General features: G+C 43.4%; 1 protein-coding gene across 2 annotated transcripts in view; it reads right to left on the reverse strand.

Annotated features, from left to right (window-relative positions):
• The window catches only part of ano2b (anoctamin 2b), a 57,605-nt gene extending 37,465 nt beyond the window's left edge, over positions 1 to 20,140 (reverse strand). Inside the window, exons 1-11 of one of the 2 annotated variants that reach the window (XM_068586377.1) lie at positions 20,055 to 20,081; positions 19,838 to 19,879; positions 16,698 to 17,072; positions 7,005 to 7,103; positions 6,484 to 6,635; positions 5,744 to 5,798; positions 5,599 to 5,650; positions 3,317 to 3,372; positions 2,049 to 2,096; positions 1,220 to 1,284; positions 76 to 210 (exon numbers count right to left, since the gene is read on the reverse strand). In XM_068586377.1, the coding sequence (XP_068442478.1) occupies positions 76 to 210; positions 1,220 to 1,284; positions 2,049 to 2,096; positions 3,317 to 3,372; positions 5,599 to 5,650; positions 5,744 to 5,798; positions 6,484 to 6,635; positions 7,005 to 7,103; positions 16,698 to 17,072; positions 19,838 to 19,870 (1,070 nt within the window). In that variant the 5' untranslated portion in view covers positions 19,871 to 19,879; positions 20,055 to 20,081. Of the gene's footprint in view, positions 1 to 75; positions 211 to 1,219; positions 1,285 to 2,048; positions 2,097 to 3,316; positions 3,373 to 5,598; positions 5,651 to 5,743; positions 5,799 to 6,483; positions 6,636 to 7,004; positions 7,104 to 16,697; positions 17,073 to 19,837 lie in introns of both variants that reach the window. The other variant, XM_068586378.1, reaches the window with a different exon arrangement.
• Between the last annotated feature and the right edge of the window lie 4,652 nt (positions 20,141 to 24,792).

Genomic DNA, 24,792 nt, shown 5'->3' on the forward strand with positions numbered 1-24,792 from the left:
TTTTTGTCCATGTTTTTGCAGCTGAATTGAACTGAATCGTGTGACTTCCCAAAGCAGCAGAGAACTTTGCCGTACCTGGGTATGTCCGTATCCACCGTTGCCACCCCGTAGCAAAACACAATGATTCCCACGATGGAGGCCGGTATCAGCAGCTGAGTGTAAACACCGAGCCACGCGAAGTACAGACCGATCTTCTCCCCGAAGTACTTCCTGCAGGGTCAGAGGGCCGGGATTAGAGATGAACGTGCCAAGTCATAGACATGGCAAAATAAACTGTGTAGACTTAAGCAGCACGCGACACAGGCGTCAGATCCCTCACGCTGCGTTTGATCCTGAAATACAGGAAGAAGCATGCCAATGTAGTCGGGCTGTCATTGTCAGTGTTTCACGAAGCACTTCCTTTACGATTGGAGTTCAAACTCTGCCTGCGTTGCTCGGTTCACAGTTCAAGGTTTTATATTATATATTATCACTTCAAAACTCAGCTACTCTGCCTCTTCAGGAATGTGTGGTTGTGGCTTTAATCAGATCTGATTGACAGAGACCTGGCAACAGAATGAAACAACCAGGCACCTGTGATTCAAATGTTGCTCTACCGTGAGTGGTCCACAGAAGAGTGCGACATCATATTTCCCCAACTTTAAGTCGATGAGAAAAAGTTTTCGTAGAAACAATCCAAACTGTTCTAAAGTTTGGCAGGACATCTCGTATTCATGGAGGACGCGTTTTCTCTTAATAAGAGGCTTTTCAGGGCCTTTAATCACCTTGTACACAGTCATTTGATTGCTGGTACTTGGGGAGGGCAGAACACAATTACAGAGTAACAATACTGTCTTACACATAAAAACATGTGCATTGAAAGTTGTTGGTCCTGATTGCAAAAGAGGATTCTACAAGGACACCTTGATCTGGCTAACTCAGACGGCTAAAGACTAAAATTAGCTTCGGAATTGAACTTTAGGACAAATATTTTGCACCGAACCAGGACTCCTACAGTGGAGTACACAGCAGAGACACTAAACTGTGTGTTCGTAGTTGTTACCAATTGTAGTCAGGGACTTCAAACAATCTGTAGGTTTCAAAGATCAAATCCTGCCAAACCACAGAAGGCTTTTAGCCAACGACACCAACCATAATGCACCGCTGTAGTGTGTCTTCTGTGCCCGGTGTCCTGGGTGAGATGAAACAAACAGGTTGCGTGGTGCTGCGGTGACATTACCTGACCAGATCAATGGGCTGGTACTTGTAGAAGGCAGAGTATCTGGCCCACTCGTCGTGCAGAACCTGGCAACAGATGGGAACGAGTCAGTGTGGGTGGATGCTGTATGCTTACTAGTTGGAGCAAGTCGGAATCAACAAACAATCCCACGAGGCCGAGCTAATCCGGAGGCAGAAATGATCTGCTTGGTTGAGTTAAAGCTCAGCGGATGAAGTCAAAGAACAGTTTGAGTAACGCCGTGCCAAAGCCAAGAGAAAAGAGGGAAAGCAGGACCACATAAACGATCTGGTGAGACAGCCATGGGTGCCGAGATCGCCGTTAACGTAAAAATAAGAAGTTGCTGTTTATGCTCGTCATTAATATTTTGTTTGCTGTTGTTTTGTGTTAACCTCCACTGCCAAAAACTGGTTTTGTTTTCGCTCCTTCCTTTGAAATGCGCGTCTGCCGCCGGATTCTGTTTTCTGCCTTTTGACGCAGCTCAGTCTGAGAAATGTTTATTGAACTTAAACTCCAATCTGTGGCGGCGTTACACAGATGGGAAGGAGGGACGTTCTCAGAAAGGAAGGAGAAATGATTGATTACATAGATGAAGCTAATGTTTAGAGAAGCAGAGAATCCCTCGCTTTCCAGCTAAATGAAAGGGTCACATACAGCAGACTTTAAGGTATGTTCTATTACAGCAAACTAAATGGCTCCAGCACTGTATCACATTAGCAAGGTCCCTCTCTGAGGAACTAGAGCGGTGGTTGTCTTTTCGTAGTGTGTTCATTAGACGGACAAATGGATAGGAGATGACGAAAGATGGAGAGCTGAGAGAAGAGTCGTCTACCTGTCTGTCGCTCCTCTCCTCGAGGTGTCCGATGACCTTATAGTCACCCTGAGGAGCGAGAAGAGAGGGTGAGTGCACGCAGGGATACAAACACACAGAAATCTTTCACAGACTGCACACTATATGAAATATGAACTAACTTTTAGCACTGATTAAATTCAGACCTGCATTGGTTAAAGTTTACTTCTACCCATTGTGCATCCTTTTAAAAACAAGTTGCTCTGGAGTTTGGAGGAAAAAATGTCTTCGTCAAAAAAGAAAACCATGAAATTATATATTTGTACTATTTTCCACTTTTAATGACATAATGCCACTAAATAACTGTACTGTATCCCAAATGCAGAAAGAGGAAAAATGTATTTTCCCCACAGGACAAACAGGAGAAAGTGACTCAATCTGGGGTCAAAAAAGAAAATCAAAAGAATACAGAGCGCTAATTTGAAAACGTGGAACAATCCATTGCATGATTTTGTGTTGTGATGCTGTAAGGTCAAAAACTGATTTCAATTTGGACATTTTTGTCAGAGTCTGTATTTTCTCTACAGCTTATTATTTAATTAGGATAAGAGCTGAACATTCAACATTTTATAATAATTTAAACTCACATCCTCTAAAAGGAAAAGAAATCGACCAGCAGAGATTTAAAAACCTGCTTCAGCCCAACAACGGTGTCTCTCACGTATTAATCCTTCATTTCTTTCAGGACATCTTGTCATAAGATTACAATACTGTTCAGAGCCGGGATTGTTATGACTCATTATATGAATAATTTCTGTCAAATTCATTATCTGTGCTGTAACTCATGACATCATTGCTTCTGTCCATCCGGGGAGACGGATCCTCCTCTGTTGCTCTCTTGAACGTTTCTTCCCTTTTTTCCCTGTAAAAGGGTTTTTACTATCTTTATTTGTGGGAGTTTTTCCTGATCCGATGTGACAGGGATGTTATGTGTACAGATTGCAAAGCCCTCAGAGGCAAATTTGTATTTGTGATTTTGGGCTATACAAAATAAACTGGATTGAATTATGAGTCCTCTTCCGAAAATCAATTGAGTCTCTTCTTTCATTGTAATGTGTTGGCCTCACTGCAACAGAAGCACACATACCTGCCTGCCCCTGTCGTACAAAAATATAACCTGCAGGACGCAACGAAGCATCGCCTGGAACTCCTTTTTTTCGGCAAACTTCGGCTCTCTGCTCATTGAATACTGCAGCGAAATAAACTGAAACCGATGGGCGTCTGCTGGGAATTCCCAACCTCACACTTACATCGTGCAGAGGGAAGGCGGCGTCGTACACTCCTTTAGCGATCAACGTGCTGATGCCTGGGAAAGAGAGAGAGAGAGAGAGAGCAGAGACTTTACAGACAACCCTAAAGGAGTATTTCAACATCACCCGGGGGTGCTTTTCCTCCTTCTGCCTTGTCACCCACATCATCGCTGGATCCTTTATGTAGCGTCTTATTTTACAATCTAATCATGAACCGAATCCAGTGGAGTGATGATGGGAAACCACCTGAATTAGTTTGTAAACTTCAGTACCAGTTTGGGCCGGAGAAATCCAAGCAGCCGGTGAAGGAACAGTTGAGTCACATGCATTAAGGAGCGCGTTTACACCAACTGTGCACCGGGATGAGGCGTGAAACGAGGCACCTACTGTTGTTTATCTTACACTGCAACACTGCTCTGTGTGCGGCGCAGACATGAGGCCGCGCGCCGTTTTAACTCGGCCTCTCGGTGTCGGGGCGCGCTGGGATCTCGGTTGCGTCGGCGCCGCTTTGAGGCTTTGGACGGTGTTCATGTGTGGTTTGGCCTGACCTGCGAATGTCACGCTGACACGTCAGAGGACCTGACACACGCAACCGGCTCTTCTACCAAAGCGATGAATCGATAAGTTAGCGGTGCCTCAAAAGGACGGGGGGGAACTGGGAACGTTGCAGCGATTGGCCGACACGCGATACCAAACGTATGACTGCTCGCTCAACCGGGGAGATACGACCACAAGTCCCAGAGGCGCCGCGCTTCAATCTCCGCCTGACCCAAGAAGTGTGACCCACTTGTAGAGGAGAGGATAGAGGCGCGGGGGTGTGGGCGCTGTCTCTGCGTGAGTTTGTGAGTGTGTGTGGCAAATTGTGTACACCAATATTGAAAAGGCAAGAGCCAAATAGAGGTTAGGGAGATGCAACTCTCATTTTCTCTCCTCGTCTTCCCCTGCAGCACCGCCAGTACCCTCTGGCTCGGCCCTTCTGCCAGGGTGGGACCGCCAACCAGACATATGGTGGACGCTGGAAATGAACCGGCTGTACGCCCATTTCTAAATGGGACTGGTGGGTCATAGGCAGTTGTTCTCTGAATTTAATAGGAATAAATGAAAATATATATAAACTAAACTATTTATTTGCGTCTTACAGATCATGGCGGGCCTATTTTTCAAGCGGGGAGAAGTCTTTCTGCCACAATTGTTTTTTGTATCTGATGTTTCCATCTCCACAGACTTTGTACAAATTCGCTTCCTAAAGTCCTAAACAGCTGACACGGCTGCTGGGGTTAATTGCCGGTCGTCCCCAGTGGACGCCTCGCAGTGGAGAGTGTAAATGAGCGAAGTCACTTCCTATTAACCGCCTGGTGGGAGCGGCGTTGCTGCAAAGCTCAAACAAAACAAATTAGAGTTCAGCCCCTGTCTGTCTGACACGCCTCGCCATTCCCGCTGGCGTAATCAATATCACCGCCCAGTTCACCTGTGGTCTGTCCAAGGCCGACCTCGACCCGCAGTCACGGCCGAACATGTGAGACAAGCGTGCCGATGCACCTGGTTTTAATCATACCCTCAAACGGCTTAATGCGCTTTTTACTCGACCTCAATGTATCTGCTGATCGAGATGTTGTTCATTCGCTGTGACTCAACATAGAGCTGGAGTTTTAATTTAACAGGCTGCCGTCTCCCGTAAACACTGACCAATCAGCTGGGCTATTTTGCAAGTGAGCGAGGCTTAAAGAGACAGGAGCTAATGTGCTAGTGTTGCAGGGAAAGAGTAAATACAGATATATTCAGACCGACGGTGTAAGAAATGTAATGTGTTTTTATGAACCATGTTCGAGTAGAATACAAGTATGAACCCCCCAAAAAAATGCATTTTATGTCCCTTTTAAAGTGTTTTTGCCCTGCTGGATAGAACTAATGTCTGATAAAGTGATCGGCATCACAACATATCTACTACAAAGGCTCATGAAGCACTTTTACTGAGCCAAACCTAGTTTTTGTTCCAGTATTGGGATTCATGACTTCTTCAGGCCGAAGAGCGACTTTTGGAGCGAATGACGTTAGTTACTTTCATTGGAAAGGAGTAACAACACATTATCTTGCTGCTTTCTTAGGGTTTAACACACACTGCCTTTAAGACTGGACCAATATTTAGATCTGGAATGGGGTTCAGCTCAAATCATTCATCTAAACACTGACCCAGTTAAAATGAACTGTGCATATCAATGTGAAGTCCACCCCACATACACAAACACACACTGCCTGGTCCATTAACTGTTTGGCATCCTTACCTATGGTTTGACAGGTTCGTACACACACTGTCCGTCTCAGGATCTCGTAAACCTAAGACAGATGTGAGAATATCAGACTGGGGGTGCAAGCGAATCCTGGACAAACGTTGAGAAGAATCAGATTAAACTCTGAATGAACACTCACTATTCGGCCCCTTGTGGCGTTGTCGAAGAATGCTTCTTTAGATCTGATGTTGTATCTGAAAGGAACACAGCCAATGAGTAAAACTAATAAAAAACGTCATGCAGGTGTGCACTCTGTACATTTTACATTGTACATTATGTAGCGTACCACATGCAAAGATGCGCCTATCAGAAATAATGTTATCATTCAGTGGCTCAGTTGTTACTGGATCTTATTACCCCAAATAATACTGGTAGCCTATAATCACTCAGTATGTCGTAGGATACAAGGCTGGCATGGCGCCTTACGGCAGGTATTTTTAAATGTTGGCTCAGACTAAAGGCGAAACAATCCACCAGGGAGGTGGAGTTTTGTTCTCATCACTCGGTGCATGTAGCATGTTGACTGAGAATGCTCCCAAAAGTCAGAAGCACTGAGAGAAAGCAAAATGACTCAATAATGTGAGTTTACTCACATTAGCCACTGGTACCAGACTGAGTACGGATGTTGTGTGATACCCTGTAACACCAGTGTAGCATTGAGGGTATTAAATTGATCAATGGTGCGTTTAATTGCTTATGAATCCAATTTCCCCGTTTTTAAGATAATTAACCTGCCAGTTATTCTATTAAAAGTTACATAGTTTCACTTTAAATTTGGCTGAGTTTGTCAAAAGAGTGGGTATTGTGTATGTGTGTGTGTGTGTGTGTGTGTGTGTGTGTGTGTGTGTGTGTGTGTGTGTGTGTGTGTGTGTGTCTCACAGGTGGAGCTTGTCCCTGGAGAAGCAGTGCGTGAGAAATTTGGTGCGTTCTTGATCCTGATGCGGTACTTTAGGCTGGAAAGGGTGGTTCATCTTCCTCCACACCGTGCTCATACTGGACCCGAAACCACTCTCTTCTTTCAGCTCGTAACTCTGACGGAAAACACGCAACACAGAGTCAGTCATTCGAGTGCCTTTGCGGGTCTGAAGAGCATCCATCTTTGGACACACTGAGTGTCCCTGTCGGAACGAAACCCTGAGACATTATTGGTTTGAATGTCAGCATGAGGATGAACCCTGCCTCCTCATTACCACCACCCTTCACCCCGAGCTCTCCAGTGGAGCTGCTCAGAGCAGACTGTGGTCAGACTGGACAGTTCCTTAGTGTGACTGTAAATGTGTAAAATGTCTACAGGAGGTCACTCTGCGGTCTGATCTATTGACGCCTGTCTGTTCTGACAACAGAAATAACAAGGAAAGAACAACAAAGAGCTTCTCAACATGGACCCAATGAGATCTCACCGTCTTGGTGGGGACTTTAATCTTGAGAAACTCGGCCTCCCGACACAGGACGGGCCAGGGCGCGTGGAGACGAGTGAAGCTGGGTCCGTGGTTCTTCAGCTGAAAAACAAGCAAAACCTCATGTAAAAAATATGATGTATTGTTTTAATGTAACGCAGCCTGCAACCTTCAGCGACGGAGAAGAAAAATCACATGTCTTCCCAGTCCCGTGGTCAGAATCAGAGGGCACCAGCTCAGAGGCACAAGGTCACATGACGGTTTTTTTTGTGTGCTCAAAATCTATTGTTGTCTCTGTGGACAACTTCACTCAGGAAAAGAGAATCAAAATAATTCCAACTTTTGGAACTACCAATCACAAATGGCAGATATCTTTTCTTCTTCAAAATCATCTGTCAACGGTGGAGAAGAAGACATTTTAGTGCACCTGCTATCTCACTTGCTTCAGCCTTTTTGTCTAAGGACGTCACAACATACGACGAAAGGTCATAAAAACAGTCAAACATTAACAGCTCTTGATTCTACCGCACATGTCTATATAGATTAAAATTGAGCTCGACATATGTACAAATCAGAGGCACTGACCTTTGACAAAAAGTTATTTTTTATACTGTAAACTTTTATATTTTGGGCAATAAATGACCAGATTGTTTGGCTGGAACGACCTGCAGTCTTACCAGACCATCTGTCAGCACTGCTTTGCTTTTCAATACATTCACAGACCTCAGTGTGTGTTGGACTTTTGGCTTTTGCCTTGAGACAAAACTCAGACCTGGTCTGTGGAGCTGGAAGTCACCGTGTTTCATTCCACACTCCAGGTTGGACTTTCCAGCTGAACCATCAGCCTGACCCACTGAATCGCTTTGGCTAACCAGTTTGGCCAGAAGCATTACTGGTATTTATGAAAGATAGATGAAGCCTCTGTTTCTGAGGCAAAGCTGGGAGCTGTTTTCTCTTGCAGCCTGTTCCTGACACATTGGAGGCTTTCTATTTATTTATTTATTTTCTGTTACCAATCCTCATCTCCACCAAACAGAGAGAATGGATTTACTGTAGGTAATCCTGACTCATCGGCTTGTCCTGCTAATGAATCACGGGCCAGTTGCCCACACTGTAATTATCATTTAACATTAAGATGCATTAGGAAAATTTAATCATTAGCGGCTGCAGATAACGCCGAAAGGTACGAGATTGAATTATGAATATCAGTGCATTAACAAACCGACTTCTGCCTCTGTGTAGATGACTATGGAGCCAGAAATAAAAGAAAGGGATAAAGTGTTAATTGTGAGCAGGAGTGAAAACCAAAATCGATGCGCCAGCCGTGACGGAGCAGTGTGAGTGGAGAACCAGAAATGAGAGAGAGCCAGCGGGGACGACAGCCAGGTAACCTTACCCTCCTCAGACCCCCGTCAGCTCCTGCTGGAGGGGAGGGCGGGGTGAAAAGAGAAAGGTGGAACGGCAGATGATGGAAACCTGAAACGATTCCCTTTCTCCTCTCTCGACTCCTACTCTCCTGAGATCTTTCACTCCCCCTCACCACATATAGTGCTGTACCTTCTGCTACCCGCTAGACGCCGTCTCACTGACTGATTGACTGACTGGCTGACTCACTAACTGTCACTCTTGCTCCTCTTAGATTTCATTATCTTTCCCCCCTCACGCACATCCACACCGTCCTTTGTCCTGCTCGGGAACCCGACGGAGCCCAAAGCCACCTGAGCTTCAGACATTTTTGTAATAATAAAATAGACTTTGTTTTGCACAACACATGTGTTGAGCGGACTAATATTTGCAGGGGACTTGCGTGTTTTGCTTTTAAAACAACGTTCAAAATCAACCAAAGAAACTCATGGATGCCAGGAGGGGCGTGGCCTGATCATCACACTGAATTGCTCTGGTTTCACTTCTGTGTTTCAGTGTGACGTCGTCTTCATGTTCGCTGTCTTCGGTCTGGGACGGGTTGATGTTTGTTGCCCTCAACCATCAGATTTAGGGCGCCATAATCAATGAGCACCACACATGACATTTACATCCCTAAATGAATACAAGATGTGGGCAGCGACTGGTTCCTATATTTATTGGTGATACATAAAGTCATTTAAAAAACAGTGAAAAAGGGAGCAGCTGGAACTCTGTGGATTAAACAGGTCATCTTTAAGCACGAGGTCAGAGGTTCAATCCACAAATCATGCTGTCACCCAAAGTAGCCCCTATTGCTAAATGCTGAAAAAAAGGTTAAAAAAAAAAGCAGGGATTACATTTTATGATTGTAACTGTGTGTATATGACAAATTGCTTAAAAGTTAGTTTACAGTTTTTTAACTGCTACAAGTCTAATAATCCTGCATGCGCCGCCATCGCGTGGTAACAACATGTCCATTAACCTTCATGCATGCAGGATGTGGGGTGGCACTATAGCACCATGGCTGTGGTTGAGCCACACCCATCTGTGGTGGGTGTGGCTACAGTTTCAGGAGGCTTGCAACGTTCAACCCACAGAGGCCAGCGCACCAAAGTCTTTGCCGGGGGCGGGGCTGTTGTTTGAGCTACCAGTGAAACAATGAAACAGGATCCAGGAAGTCCAGTTGGAGTTGCAAATGAATGTGTTAGTAGAAGAGATTTAAAGTTGCATCTATCTGGATCGATATAAACATTGATTCAACGATCCAACAAACCAACGTCATCGGTGTCAAGTGAAAACATCGATCTGTATCATCCTCTTAAAGATCCGAACTGAAACAGAATAGTACTGCGGCTGACGTTACGTATCAGCAAATATTGCAACATACAGCGTTTACATTACAAAGTAAACGAGCAGGATTGCGAGCTTGCATGTATTTGATTGGCCAATGCGATGCCTTGCCGCATGAGCCGGGTTCAGGGCTCAAGGTGGTCCCACGTCAAAGAATAGATTATTGCCAAATCAACCATTCATCCTAGTATAATTACTGCTAACACACAAAACCACAGTAAATATAGCTGCTGAACTGTATCTCACACAAGTGGTATTTAGAGTGTTTCTCCAAATTAGACTACATTTTCCCAGAAGCCCTGTTGCTTGCCTTCCCTCCTCCTTCTTTCTGAAGAAGGCACACAAGTCGGGCATTATTTTTATACTCATCAGCCCCCTCCACCATCTGCAATCACCTAAACTCTCACATTTCCTTAGAATCTGATCTTATCAAGAAGAAAACTGACAGCTGACTTTGTGGTGCTTATTGTCATCACAAAATTAAGACGTTAGCTCCTCCACCTCCTCGCTTACTTTCACCCGCCTCCAACCAACCCCCTTAATATTCTACCTACTTGTTCACATCCACTTCTCTGCTCTCTTGCCCCCTTTTTCCTTCCTCTCCCTCCTCCCCTCCCTTCCTCTTTATCGCTCCATCAAAAAGCAGGGGATATAAATACCTTTCAGCCTGGAGAAGGTTAATTAGTAGAGGGATTTCCAATTAGCTCTTTATCTCTGTGGGAGGGGGGGAACTAGGACGCAGCCGGGGGCGTCTTTGGATGGGCGATGCGGGGGAGGGGGGCATCGAATATGAGATATGAGAAGGTGATCGGCTCGGGGACAGGATGGCAGAGCAGGATGTGAAGTGGTGAGAATGAGAGAAAAGGAAGAGACAGAGGGAAGTGAAGACGCACAAAGACAAAAGACGGCATGGAAGGTGGTTATTAGTGGAAGTCATTGAGCTGGGTTGAGCTCCTCCAGACCTGCAGGTGGTCGTCCGTGGGGGTTCACAGTATTCCACGGTCACAGGCGACCTGTTTGCCCGACACGAATAAGCACACACACCATTTGCATCGACTCACAAGATCACACAAAGCCCGCGTTTGAAGTACAGTGATAGCGGGAGCAGCGGCGGGTTTCTGCTGATGAGCCGAAACAGAACACACTGAAAAGTGAGTACCAACATTTCACTTGATACGATTTTGGGCACGTCCCTGTTACGTGGGGTTTGGAGTTGCCATAGTGACGATGACGCTTCCACTTCAAAAACGCGTCTTCCTGTTGCCTTTCAGTAAACGAATAGCTTGCTGTGAAGGAGTTTTATCTTGGAAGTGGAGCAGCAGGGCACGCACCTCCCCACACGGTCCAAGCCCATGTTAAAAAGTGCATTGGACTATGCGACCGTATGTACTAATATAGCGTTGCCCTTCGTCAATAAGACAATGGATGGCTCATTGTGGTTATATAACGGTACATATGACACAGAAACTGTTCCTAAATTAAATGAAGAAATGATTTACAATAACGTACCGTCCATCATAACATTTGATTATGGTATTTACAATACCAACAAAAAACAACGTCAAAAAAGTAAAACTAAAGTTATTTAAAAGTGGAAGCATTTTTTCAAGCAAATCTTCCTCCTCCTCTTCCTCCTTCCAGTTAATGAATTTGTGGAGAGATAATCAGCGTCTCCTGGTCGTTCTGTTCCCCGAGCCCCCAACAGACTGAGCTCTGCAAAAGGTCCCAGCTCCGCTCCTCGAATTAACAACTCTCCTGGATTTAATCAAAAGTCTTGTGGAAGGGGATTTCCCTCAGAGATCGAAGGTCAACTCAATAATCCTCAGACGCAGTCAACAAGTTTGACATTTACGCACTCTTTTTTTTTCTCCAGCATCCAATTAACTCTGAAGTCAAACAGGTTGGACACGAGAAGGAGAAGTTATTTCAGCAACACCCACATTAATGAAAAGAATAATTACTTTAGTACTTTTATATTTAAGTTTTGAATGTATTCAAAATGATTCTACTTTGTATGGACTTATTATCTTACATTACTTAATGAAGCAGTAAAACACATGATGAGCTTAAACTCAATGTCGATATGAATTAATAACGACTAATATTGCAGTGGTGCTGCTGTGTGAAACGATGATTAATAATAAGTACTGACACAACTGTGTTGACCTGGTGGTTATGAACAGCCGGATGGTCGGTTCATTCAGTGACACAATTTCAACGAGGCTAAACTGAGGATCCTTATTCAAATATGCAGAATTTATTCAAATGTTAAATAAAAGATTTGGGTTAAGGGTTAATATGGAGTTTTTTGGAGATTTAGGGTTTGTCATTCATTTCCAGGCCCATAAACAGTGATCCTACACTAACAATAATCCCTAAACAAGTACCACAATGTCAGTCTGCTCTGTCTGTGATGTTAATTCATTTATTTCAATAAGTGGAGAGAATCTGTTTCCACTGCATCAGTCTGGTGCATCCTCCTTTTTTTGGGGATGCTGGTGCCAAAAGTAAAAACAAAGTTACACGACTTTAATTTGCGGCATCCTTTCCTGATCTGCACGCAGACAATCTTGACAAAACAACGCATCGCCCTTTTCGGATTATATCCTTGTGAGCGATTAAGTGAGCGGCAAACCTACAGTTATTACCAGACATTGTTCCTTCTCTCAGCCGGCGCCGCCTCCAACCTGCAATCTAGCCGATGGAAGGAGTGTAATTATGCTTGTCAGTCATCATGTAAGAGTACCCCTCCATACCAATGAGGGATACTGGATCGCGAGTCTCTCCTCTTCATAGTGGCCGCGCTCGGCGGCAGATATGATCTACCCCTCAAATCCACGAGACGGAATAAAGAGCCACCAGTCAGTCAGCTAATCTCATCCGGGCTTAGGCTCCGTCGCCACACTGTCAACAATCTGATTAATGCTCGCCCGCAGACCGCACGCACGCGCTGCCAAGTGGCTGCCAGCCATCGCACACACATGTTCGCGCAGTGTCATGTATTAAGTGAAGCAGGCACACATATACAAACACACACACACGCACACACAAACAGAGAGCAAACCCTAAAACTGAACAGTGGTTTAAAGTCCAACTTATCCTGCATAAGAAGTGAAGATTACTTGTCCCTGAACATTGTGAGCCCCTTGCTCACCAGGTTGTATCATTGTTCCTGTTTCTAATATCTAATATTGGCGTTTAGAATTAGCAATATCCCTCCAATACAGCAGCTCATTGAGAGGACCAACAACAACAACAACAACATGAGCCACTCACCACCTGATGTGTACATCCCGGCCGGTTGCTGCTGCACATGTAACATGTAACCTGTAACACACCTGTGGCTAAACGCTCCTGTGCACCCGGGAGCTATTGATCGGCCGGTGGGTCAGCACACACAGTCCTGCTCGGCTAAACGACGGAGCTAACAGCGAAGGTTAACAGTGGTCGCATTGAGTTACATTGTGATGCGTTCAGGCTCTATCCAGTAGAAAATGTGCACTGGGGGAAGGTGAATTATAACAACTCATTATCCAAACCGCTTATCCCATTCAGGGGCCGGAGCCGATCCCAGCTGACATTGGAGCGAAGGTGACACAAGCACTTAGCAGCTTATTATATATTTATATAAACAAATAAAACATATAAAACATACACAAAATATACACAAAACTGCAAGACTGTGAGAGCCAAAGTGCAGCAGTAGTTCATTTGGTAGCGAGTGGAACATAACGACATTTGGACAACTCTGTGGCAGTAAGCCTGCAGCCCACCACCAACACACACACACACACACACACACACACAAACACACACATGCACGCACACGCATGCACACACACGCACGCACACAGCAGTACTGAACTACACACTCTCACGTGCAAGGAGCGGTTGTAACGTAACACACACTCACAGCGAAGCGGTTTGATCCTGTCAAAACAAAATGACCCGTTTCAGGTTTAATTAGAAAATCGATGCAAAGAGGTCAGCAGCTGTGTCGGCTGCAGCCGCTGGAATTTGAGTCTGCCGGCTCACAGGCCCTCACATGGACACCGAGATAAACACAATCTCAAACTGTATCTACATTCTGTGAGAGGAAGTAACTAACTTATGAAAAAATATAGACAAAATGTTTTTGAGACCAGCTAAAACTACTACGAGCAAGTGTTTGTGGATGAAGGAGGAAGGCTGAATGAGTCACCAGACCTTTCCTTCATGCTCAGGTTTGCAGGTGTGGTGCATCCTGCACCAATTTATGCATTTCTGTGTGTTGCCCTGGATACAATCTGTTTCTGACACAGGACTGAGATTCTTGAAATATTCCTTTAATTATTATTATTCCAGGGTCGTTTTTTTTAGAAAGATTTGGTGGTAATGAGAAAAAATCCCATCATGTAACTTTTGATAAGCGGTAACTTTATCCTCTTTTTCTTTGCTGGTGTACTTTGTCCATGTTTGATGTCCTGTGCTGCCAATATTTCCCCAAATATGCCATTGATAATTTTTACCTTTTTGTTATGTCTGTATAATTTTAAATGTGGAAAAACTATAACTACATTTATTTAAGGCTTGATACTTTGGGTCAGGAGCTCAAATATTCTAAACCAGAATATATATATATATATATATATATATATATATATATATATATATATATATATATATATATATATATATATATATGGGAGATGAGATGATCTGTGAAAATGTTTCATGAAAAAAAATCATGATTTGATTTCTTCTGAATTAACAATATATCTTAAAATCCCAAGAGAAGCTCCCACTAGATTTCTTAGAAGCAAACTGGCATCTGTTTAGTCCAGTTTGGTTTAGGTTTGAGTTGGAGACATTGGGAGACTTGTGACTTCAAGTAAAATGGTCACTAGTTTGTCGACGTTGCAACTCTTTAGGCGTGAAGTCCATTCTGCTCTGCTGGGAGTGGCGGTGTCTAAACTCACCAGGCCGGACATGTTGTAAGTCATTTGCTTCCATGGAAATAAAGCTCTCTGGTAACCGGGAGGTTCTTGCAGGATTTGATGAAAACCTTTTACAGAATTACCGAGATGATTATCTCAGTAATTCAGAAAAACAGAGCAGATAATTTTTTGATTTAAAGCATTCTCTGAATTACAAAGATAATCATCTCATTTATTCAAAAAAAACTATTTTTTGTAAAACCTTTTATAGTATTAGTGAGAAAATCCTCTCGCTAAGTCATTAAATACATGGCAAAACAATGCATTTCATTCTGCGTGTTTATGCCCTTTATGCCTGCAAAACTAACTTAGCAAAGTGAATCTTGAGTGTAATTTGTGAACAAATTGACCCAGATATTAAGATTTGATCATATGCAAATGATTTATATGATCTGTTTTCAGATTAAGGGTTAATAGGAACTACTTTATTCACAAGCTTTAACGGAGTGGGCCTACCTGTGCATGAGATTGTATTGATAGACAGTATGTTGGAGGTTATGACACACACTTTTCTGGTGGTGTTGCGGTTATTTCGTCCACCAGCAGCAAAGCGTCAAAGGAAGGCAGAAAACGACGGTGCATGAAACCTAAAAGATGTATTTCAAAGTTAAATAGACACCTCCTCATGACACTACGCTCTTGCGGGCGTAATAACCACCTTATATCCTTAACAACACATCGAGTGAGTCTCACCCACCTCTTTCCTCTACTGTACCATCTGAGCCAGGTTCCCATGTAGGCGCTCACCTTAAATAGCTCAAGACGGAGTTACATCAGATCCTGTGTCAGTGTTTATCTTGAATATTCCTCTAAACCCTTGCGTATCAAACTACAGGCTGCTGGTTAATGTCTGAAACTCTACTCCTTATTACTTCTCCAGGTATTGTGATCAAAAAGATTAACTACTTTGATTGAAAGACAATGCTTATTGCTAACAGTTTAGCATCTTTATCCACTGACAGACCGGCAAAGGAGCTCGTGGTTTTGTAAATGTTTTACCACTATCTACTCACGCTCTATAGTTTACTTCAAGTTGCACCAATGAATGTTTTTTGAAATTACAATAGGACAAAAAATAAATAAGAAATATCAAAAATTGTCTCAAAGATTGGCGAATCCAGGGAATTATCACCCGACTCTTTCATTCCCCTCAGCTCTCTGGAGAGTTTTAGCTTCTTTCGGCTCTTTACTTTGGTTTTAAGGCTGTTTTTGAATAGCGTTGTTTCTATCTGCAACACACAGCTTTTTTCAGCAAGAAAGTGAGCACAGAGGAGCATTTAGCAGCTAAGCTAAGGAGACCGATCATTTCCTCAGGAGTTGGTGGGGATCAAAACTGAGTGAGAAACAGCACTTCATATGAATGAATAATTGTGTCTTGACTTGTTGACCCACATGAACTAAGGTGACAATATGTTAATGTTAACCGGTTGTTTGAAGCAGGTTTTAATGTTGAATGTTAGTTAATGTTATGGTGTTTGTTTATACTGCTTATTCTTATTGCATATTGTATTAATATCCTTCATGCAAATCTTATTCTCATACAAGTTGAGGCTGCCTGAACTTCGAAAAACAGCATACTAGTAAATATGACCTTCAACCTTGTACACTGGACTTTTACATTCATACATTTAAATGTACCTGCCTTCCAGATAACAACTGGTTTCAGACCAGGGTTGCTGGTCAAGAGTTTTCCACGAGACTTTTAATGAGTGATGCTAATTTAGATTGTTTTCAACCGACGGATCGACCCTCGTTAGCCGATCATTAACCGTTAACGGGGTCAACCAGGGGTGCTGTGGTTTAAATGCCGAACAAGCCACCCAGCAATAACCCATGCACAAACAGGTTAAAGCCCTTATTCATCACGTTATAATATAGTACATCATCTTCAATGTCAGTTCAGTACCTTGGAGAAGAGAGGAAGGGGAGGACATGGACGTTGCCGTGGCCAGACAGACACACTCACCTCTCTGTCTCTCTCTATCTCCAGGCCGGCCTCCAGCAGGTTAGCCTCAAATTCCTGCCTGATGAGACGCATCTCGTGGTCAGCGGGCTCCGTTAGCTCGTTCCCGCCCGCGTCGCCGAGCTCCATGAACACCTCGCCGACTCGCGCAGCCTCCCCTGCCGGTACGCTGGCCGCCGCATCCGAGCCCACCGAAGGGGGAAAGTTGCCGTTGGAAACGATGGATAGCCTGTCGTGTGAGATTGAGGTGCTGGCACGAGATCGGATGGAGCCGTGCCGCCGCTGGTGGAAGACCAGGACGTAGTCAACTTTCCGCCTGCCGTCATGGAAGTAAAGGCCCTCTCCACTGTCCTGAGGGCTTGAAGGAGGGCCCACGACCTGATGGGAGTCAAGAGGAACATCGAGAGAAAGGTGTGCTGTTAGGCAGAGGAAGACTTCTGTTCGCATTAATCAATGGCCTCACGATTCATCTCGCTAATACACATTGTTTAAAGACAGCATGCACAGGACCTTTACGCTGCAGCAGCGTTATGTAAGAACCGTTTGAATGAACTTAAACATCTACTGCACTGTCAGCACACGCAAACAGAAGTGGCTTTTGGCAGGTTCTCAAAAACACTGAAGTGAGAACCTTCAGCAGCAGAGTGGGCAGTGAGCTCACCTCTGGCAGTTTTATTCTTTATTTAGACAGAGGGAACGTAGAGAGGGAGACTAAACACGGCGGACACAGGAGGGAACGCTCTATAGGCTCTGGGTATGATGAGAGGGTTTTTTATACTTTCCAAGAGCAGGTTTCTTACTTATCAGCAGGGCCGCTTGTTGTAGCTATATGCTAAGTTACATTTTACTCAGTGTAGTTACAGCTAAATGTATATTGCATGCTAAGACAATGAATAACGCAACATCAATTACATAATTGGATAGAAAAATAGTTGGGCACATGGCCAAGCTCAAGTTTCACATGGAGTAGAGCGGACTAGCTTAGTGTTTCACCTATTTTGTCACTGTCACTGTGCCGTAGCTTTGCCGTCTTGCTAAATATAATGCTAGCGGAGGTGGCTTTAGCTATGCTTCCAAATAATTTTTTACACACGTGTGAAAAATATCTTTCTTTCACCATGCAAGGACCGGCCCCCTGGGGGCAGCCGGGACAAGTTGCAAACACCGCATTGACATGCCATCACCTTTTAAATTAATGTGGTGAACTTATTAGCGAGCAGTTGCGTGTGTATACAAGAGAGGAGTTATTAACATTAGCATTCGTTTAGAGTCGTGTTTCTGGCCACCTGCCAAGCGCATGGCCTAGATTGACCTCCTTTTAGCTCTGTTTTGGGTCTCATCCAACTTTCCAAAGAAAGCAAGGTAGAAATCTGTCTCTTTGTTGGCTGAATGCTACACTATGTTCACCAGCTAGTTTATAACTACGTCTCTATGCTGAGCAGGTAGTGTACGGTGGCTTTTTAGAGTTTAGAAAACAGATGCTTTCTGTGGCTAAAAACAACTCTATGAGACTTATGAGTTGTGGACAGGACAGCAAAACGAGTCATAGAAATATGGCCACGTGCTTTGTCGCTTCCAATGCCACATTAGCTAAAATATTTAAAAGTCCTCTGGCACCCATGGTCTTCCCACACAGGTAATTGCATGTATTTAGACTGATTGGGCCTCTTCTAAGGTGCACAGACTGTGCCTGATTGATTTCTTCCTTGTATGCTTTGGGGTTAAATAATTTAGCAATATTTTACATGGGTTGTGCCTAAAACCATGTCTATGTATCCTTTCTATATTGATTAAAATAGCTGGATCATTATTTAATAGATAACAATTCAGTAGATTTCTCTCTGTGTAGATATTTTACATTCTGCATTACAATAATTTAGTCAAGTCTGATGTTGATAATACATAAAATAATGACCCATAGTAAGGTTACGACTGAGATCGGTGCATCCATAATAAAGAGTAATGCAGAGACGTCATACTTTTGTAGACCAGCCCCAGGAGTTAGCATCACACTGGTTCCCTCCACCAAAACCCGAAGGTTTATGATACTTACACATTTCAGCAAGATAATCTTCACAACAAAAAAACAGTTCAACAACTTTTGAGGCATTAATGCAATCCCGAGAAGTAAAAAAAAGAGCTAACATTGGGCTATAAAGGAACTACAACAAAGTCGCTGAGCGCGATTACGAACATGAGCCTGTGAAGGCGACTGATCCGCCTGATGACGTTTTGTAGTCTCATTTAGCCACTTGTTAGCAACGGCCTTTTTAGGTAAACGCTTAAAAAATTAGGGGTAATAATCTACGTACTTTGTATCTTGAAACACTTTAAAATCTATTTGATTTGTATTGACTGCATGTTTTCCATTTTAATAATTAACCTTGATTGATTTTAGACACAGTTTAATGACCTCACATAATCCCCAGAATAGCTCCGCCCAACTGAGGTCTAATCAGCACAGGCGTTGCATTTACATGTTCCTCCAACAATAATCTGTTCACACAGATTAACTGTTAGATTAGTATGCCAAAACATTGTTTTTAATAAAGTAGTACCTGTAATAAAATGAACTAAATGTACTGGGACGTTGAATGGCGGGTGGAAAGACAGCAGTCCGCTGTCAAGTAAAATAGTATCAACGAGAAGTTTTTGACCGAAACCAACGCACGTAAACTGTGCTGGCAAACACAATGTCTGCTAACTATTAGTTGCTTGAACTTTCCCCAAAATGTTTCTGTCTGCAGGCGCTTCTTCATAATGAGAAACGTCAGGGCAGTATCCCCAAATTGGTTTTACTCCTAGCGCGCGCCATGTCGCTGTGTCGTAATTAACTGCATGTTACCTGGAGGTTGTAAATCTTTTACGGAGCTTCACTTGTTTGCTGACACAGCAAAACTATTTCGTCGTGGTCGCGTGGTGCATATGCACGTTGCCGTATATTTGGGGTAATCACAGACTCACTTTCTGAACAGCAGCTTGGAGTGAGTTTACAGTGAACAGCACCGCGGAGTTTGCAACGATGTGGCCAAATGTAAAATAGGAGATGATAAAAGTGGGTCGCGAGCACTGAATGGTGACAGATAAAAGCTAATTAAACAAAGCACTAATGAGAGGCGGCGGATGGATACGGTTGTACTTACGGGGAGCTTGTCTTCACTCGGAGAGATCTGCATGCTGTTGCGCTTTAAAGACACACAGAGAAGTAGAAGCAGAAGAAGAGAGGGAGTGAAAGTTGACGGTTCTCGCGGAAAAAAACTGCCCTATTCATCATCATCTCCACCCTTCATCCCCATCATCCACGAGTGACACCCGGGGTCACTCCAGTTAGTCCGCGGTCCAAAGGGAGCGACGGCTCACCTGCGCGCGAGTTCATTGTTGTTGTTGAAGAAAGACGTGTCCGATCTAAGAGGCTGCGCGTCTGGACTGATCGCATGCCGGTGATACCCATCTATTCCACTGAGTGATCTGGAGGCTGGCTGCGCACCGCCGGCGCTTTTGGGACGGAGCATCCCACGCTGTAAAAAGTGTCCGCCTTAAACACGCACATTTGGTCTTGATGCTGAGCCTCAAACATGACGTTTTCGGAATTAAAGGAAGACCACATTTCTGTTAAACTGGTGTGAATTAATGACATGTCGGTGCGGTTTCAGCTTTGTTAGTAATGTCTGTTTCTGATAGAGGTCACATAATAAAATAAAATAAAAAGATTGAAATACAATGTTGAACTACTTTGTCTTCGACGGTAGCATTTTTACGCATTTTGTGATTAAATACAATATAGGCTCTTATTTTGAAAAATTACAGATTAAGGTAGTTGTCTTTTGCAGTGTGGAGAGAAGCGGGCTTGATGGAGAGATGTCATCTCCACCACAATCACAGAAGCAACCAAAACGTTTCCGTGCAACGAAGCTTGTGAATTACGTTTAACCATGTACTCCAGCCCTAATATAACCAAATATTGGTTTCCTAATCATAAAAAAAGTACTTTTGTTGCATTTTGGGGTTTGTTTTGTTTGAATTCCGTAGTAATATTAAGCCGACACATGATTATTTTTACGAAACCTAATTAAGTGTTCAGTTTTGTGTTGAATCGGTTTAAAACTAGAACATGAAGTTTCTGTGGGAAATGCAATTACGTGTTAATTGAATGGGAGCGTAATTGTGTATTGGAGAATCAGACTATAGATTTTTGTCTTCCACAGAATGAGCTTTTTGAAGGAAATCTTCGCAAGGCACCACTAACCTATTTCTAATATCAGCCTTCATCTTCAAACTTGGACTCACGTGTTCACACTTTCTGTTCAAAGGCACGTTGAATTTTTCGCCCAAAAATCTCAGTTGCAACTTTTATTTTGAAGGTCTACAAGAATAAGCATCATGAAAAACACATCTCGGAGAACAGCTCCCCTCCATTCTAATAACACATTAAAAGTCATTTTAATGAGATGTTTCTTCTATTTTATGCTAAGTCATAACATGATGCAATGCAATGCAATGCATTACCCATGCAGGAAATATTACATAATTAACTTATTTTTACAAGTTGCTCCCAGTGTTTGTGAGCAGGCTTTAATTGAAAAGAGAAAAACATGCACTTTAATGCAATTTGTTTTGTTTGGCCAAAACGCATAATTTCTCTGGTCCTTTTAATCACCTGCAACAAACTCTGCGATTCCTCCTCATCGGGCTCCTCCTTCAGAGGGACGGGCTCCAGGATGCTGTAGGACATGGGCTCCATCCCTAGCCCGGACATGTCCTTGGTCAGGTAGTAGAAGGCATCGCTGTGGATGGAGGACGACTCGCTGAGCACTGTGGCCACTCGAAAAATGCTTGCGCCGTTGGTCCATGATTCTGGAAGACATTTATTTTGGAAAGACAAATGATTCAAACGAAGGGTGCAGGCCCCTAATCGCACATTTGTTCATTTAAGATTTCACCGTGAAACGCCATGCTGAGTATAACAATCCTGAAAGTTCAAACTAATTATCCTGAAAGGTCTTGCCTTGTGATGTCAGTAAACATCCTGGACATGCAGGCGGGGAGGAGATACATCTATAGACAGTTCACTAAATGTTTCCCAGGGACCACACACAGAAGTGAAACAGGGAGAATCTGGAGCTTCTTGGATGATTCAACTGTATTGATTCAGGTGTATTTTCACATCTTGTCCTGTGCAGCTTTCGACCGTTTATCCAAGCAAAGACAACCAGCCGCACTGAAACGTTCAAAGCTGACTTCACATGTATGCACTGGTCATAAAATGACCATTTATAAGAGACAAGGTCGCTTCACCATGAAATGATTGAGTCAGCAGTATGACTGTTAATTTGGTTGCAAAGGAAAGAAAGGGTTCCTGAGAGGAGCTGGATCTTAAAGTGTGAAGTGGCCCCGGAGCCCCAGAGGTGAAAGCAAACGTCTCTGCTCCACTGGCCCACTCTTCTCCAGCAATAGCTTGACATTCTCAGGGAAAACACTTGTGCTTTCTTGCCAAGCGTTAGATCAGAAGATTGGTACCTCTCACAAATGTGTCCATAAGACAGACAGTTAGCTTAGCTTAGCACAAAGACTGGGAAAAGACGGAAACAGCTCTGTCCAAAGGTAAGAACACCTGCCCACCAGCACATCTAAAGTGGCCCCCTGTTAAACCACAACTTGTCATTTATACTTTAGCTTTTGTAAATATTTTGTAATATTTAGGTTGTTTTTGTGTTTGTGTTGTATTTAACGACTAATATACATATAAATTATTAATATTATTAATGAGTGAGCTATAGAGATGTTGGAAGCAGATTAATTTACTTTTTACCTTTGGAAAGAGCCAGGCTAGCTGTTTCCAATCTTTATGCTAAGCTAAGCTACCTGACTGCAAGCTGTTGCCCTATATTGAATGGCAATGATCCTTTTTCTCTCGGCAATGAAGTGAGAAATACAAAGCGTATTCCCCGAGATGTCAAACTGTTGCTTTCAACACGCTCTTGAGAGGTGCCTTGCTCAGAAGCGCCTTGACGTGTGTAATGAAGGGTTTTGTTGTGGGAGTTTCCTTATCAAACATAGGACCTCATGGTTATGACACGGCCTCACGACTCCTGGGTTTTGAGGACCGAGGTTTTTTTTACCGCTCATTGTTATCTGGAGCCGCAAATATGCAAAGTGGCCCGGTGCAGCTTTGTTTCACACTGTGCAAATTGACGTGTGCGTCAGTCAATCACAAACCCTGCCTCGAAGCACTTTACAAAAGGACAAGCCCACATGGAGCCAACCTCTCAACAAGCAGCCTCAAAGCACAAAAGGACACAATATAATACAAGGAAAGAAAACGCACAAGATAGAAAATAATGGAAATGGTGTAAAAGTCTTATTTCGTGCACAATGCTGGGACGAGATGGCGGACGACTTGTTGCTCAGGAGAAAGTCAATGTTGGTGTCGAGGACAGACTTTTCTCTCTCAGGGAGTTGAAGAGCAGCGCTGACAAAACAGACACTTCTCCATCTTCATCAATCTGACTGCTGTGTTGTCAGAAACCGCAACAGATTGCCATTGCTTTCTCTTTTGTGTAATAAGGTTACTATGTGTGTGTATGGTTATTTTAGGGACATCTGTAGCCATAGTAACGCACCAGGCCACGTGCTGCGCTCTCATTTCAGCACCACGGACAGCTCTCTCTGTTTCATTCTCTCTTTTTCTCTCTCTCTCTCTCTCTCTCTCTCTCTCTCTCTCTCTCTCTCTCTCTCTCTCTCTCTCTCTCTCTCTCTCTCTCTCTCTCTCTCTCTCTCTCTCTCTCTCTCTCTCTCTCTCTCTCTCTCTCTCTCTCAACAATGGGTAAAACGTTGTGTTTGAGCCATTTTCATAATCTCTAGATTGAAGCCCTTTCGACCTATAAGGAGAGATATTCCATGGCAACAGTTGTGCTTCTGCTCCTTACAGCTCACAGACAGCAGCCTGGAGGTGAGCGAGGCCTGTAACTGGAAGGTCGCCAGTGTAAATCTGGTAGGAGGGGAAATGAATGACAAAATCCCTCCTGTATAAATATAAAGCAGGGCACCACAGATTATCAAAATTAGGTTCTGTTGAATGTTTCTGAATTTCAAAATAAAGCAGATTAACCAAATCCCTTTTGAAGTGGTCATTCATCCAAAGAGAGGAGATTGCACAAATAGGTTGTCAGGGGGACATATCTTAATTTATATATTTCATTCTCTTGCTATAAACATATTGCTCCTTGCATCTTTGGACAGTCTATCTGAGCTGTCGCCATGCTTCATTTAGTGTGGGGACATGTGAAAAGGTTGATCAATGTTGCTCACCGGTTGGTCATTTTGTCACATTCATGTTGTTCTGTTAGCTCCTCCCACAAGGAGAGACACATTGTCCTAATTTGGGCTATAAACTCCGTCTTGTTTGGCTTCCTGTTATCACCATCTCGATGAAACTAAAGTACTTTAGCAAAAGTAAATCTGAAGATTTTCAGCATTTTGAGCGACGCACAAGATCTGCGACACTTAGCAAAGAAATGCTAAAAATGCTGAAATTCACTCAACAAATTGTGCCTTGATTATAAAAGCCCCCCTTGCATTAAAACATGTGCTTCACTGTGCAGACTCGTGTATGTGCTGAGTTCTTCAGCAGGTGGCTGATTTCACATTCACCCTGGAGGCTCCCTGTGGAGTTTTTTGGCCTCTATCTGAGCTATGGAGCTGGGTTTTCTTTCTACAAGTGGGTCCTCGTTTGGTTAGTCTCATGCACGTGGATGCTCACATGGGGCGATACACAATGTCATTTGTCACTGCTCCATTGATGTAAACGCGCCAAGAAACACAGCAATGCACCAACAAAGATGGGGAAGAAGTAAGCCCTGAAGAAATCTGCTTTGTGAAAGTTTCATGAGACAATAGTAATGCATTACACGCATTTCTGACACACATCCTAGATTTGGGTGAGCAACACTGACCGTAAACATGACAACTGAAACCAACAGTTTAATATGCAAGATGTACAAGTTTGATGTGCGAACCTGAAGCCTCAAGTGCACATAAACTGAACATTTTCATTATGTCCAGCACTCCTGTAATAGAAACATCTGCACATAAAACTTCT

The sequence above is a fragment of the Clinocottus analis genome, unplaced genomic scaffold (genome assembly GCF_023055335.1).
Source record: "Clinocottus analis isolate CAN_PGR_092001 unplaced genomic scaffold, fCliAna1.0.p SCAF_20, whole genome shotgun sequence".
NCBI classification, from domain to species: Eukaryota; Metazoa; Chordata; class Actinopteri; order Perciformes; family Cottidae; genus Clinocottus; species Clinocottus analis.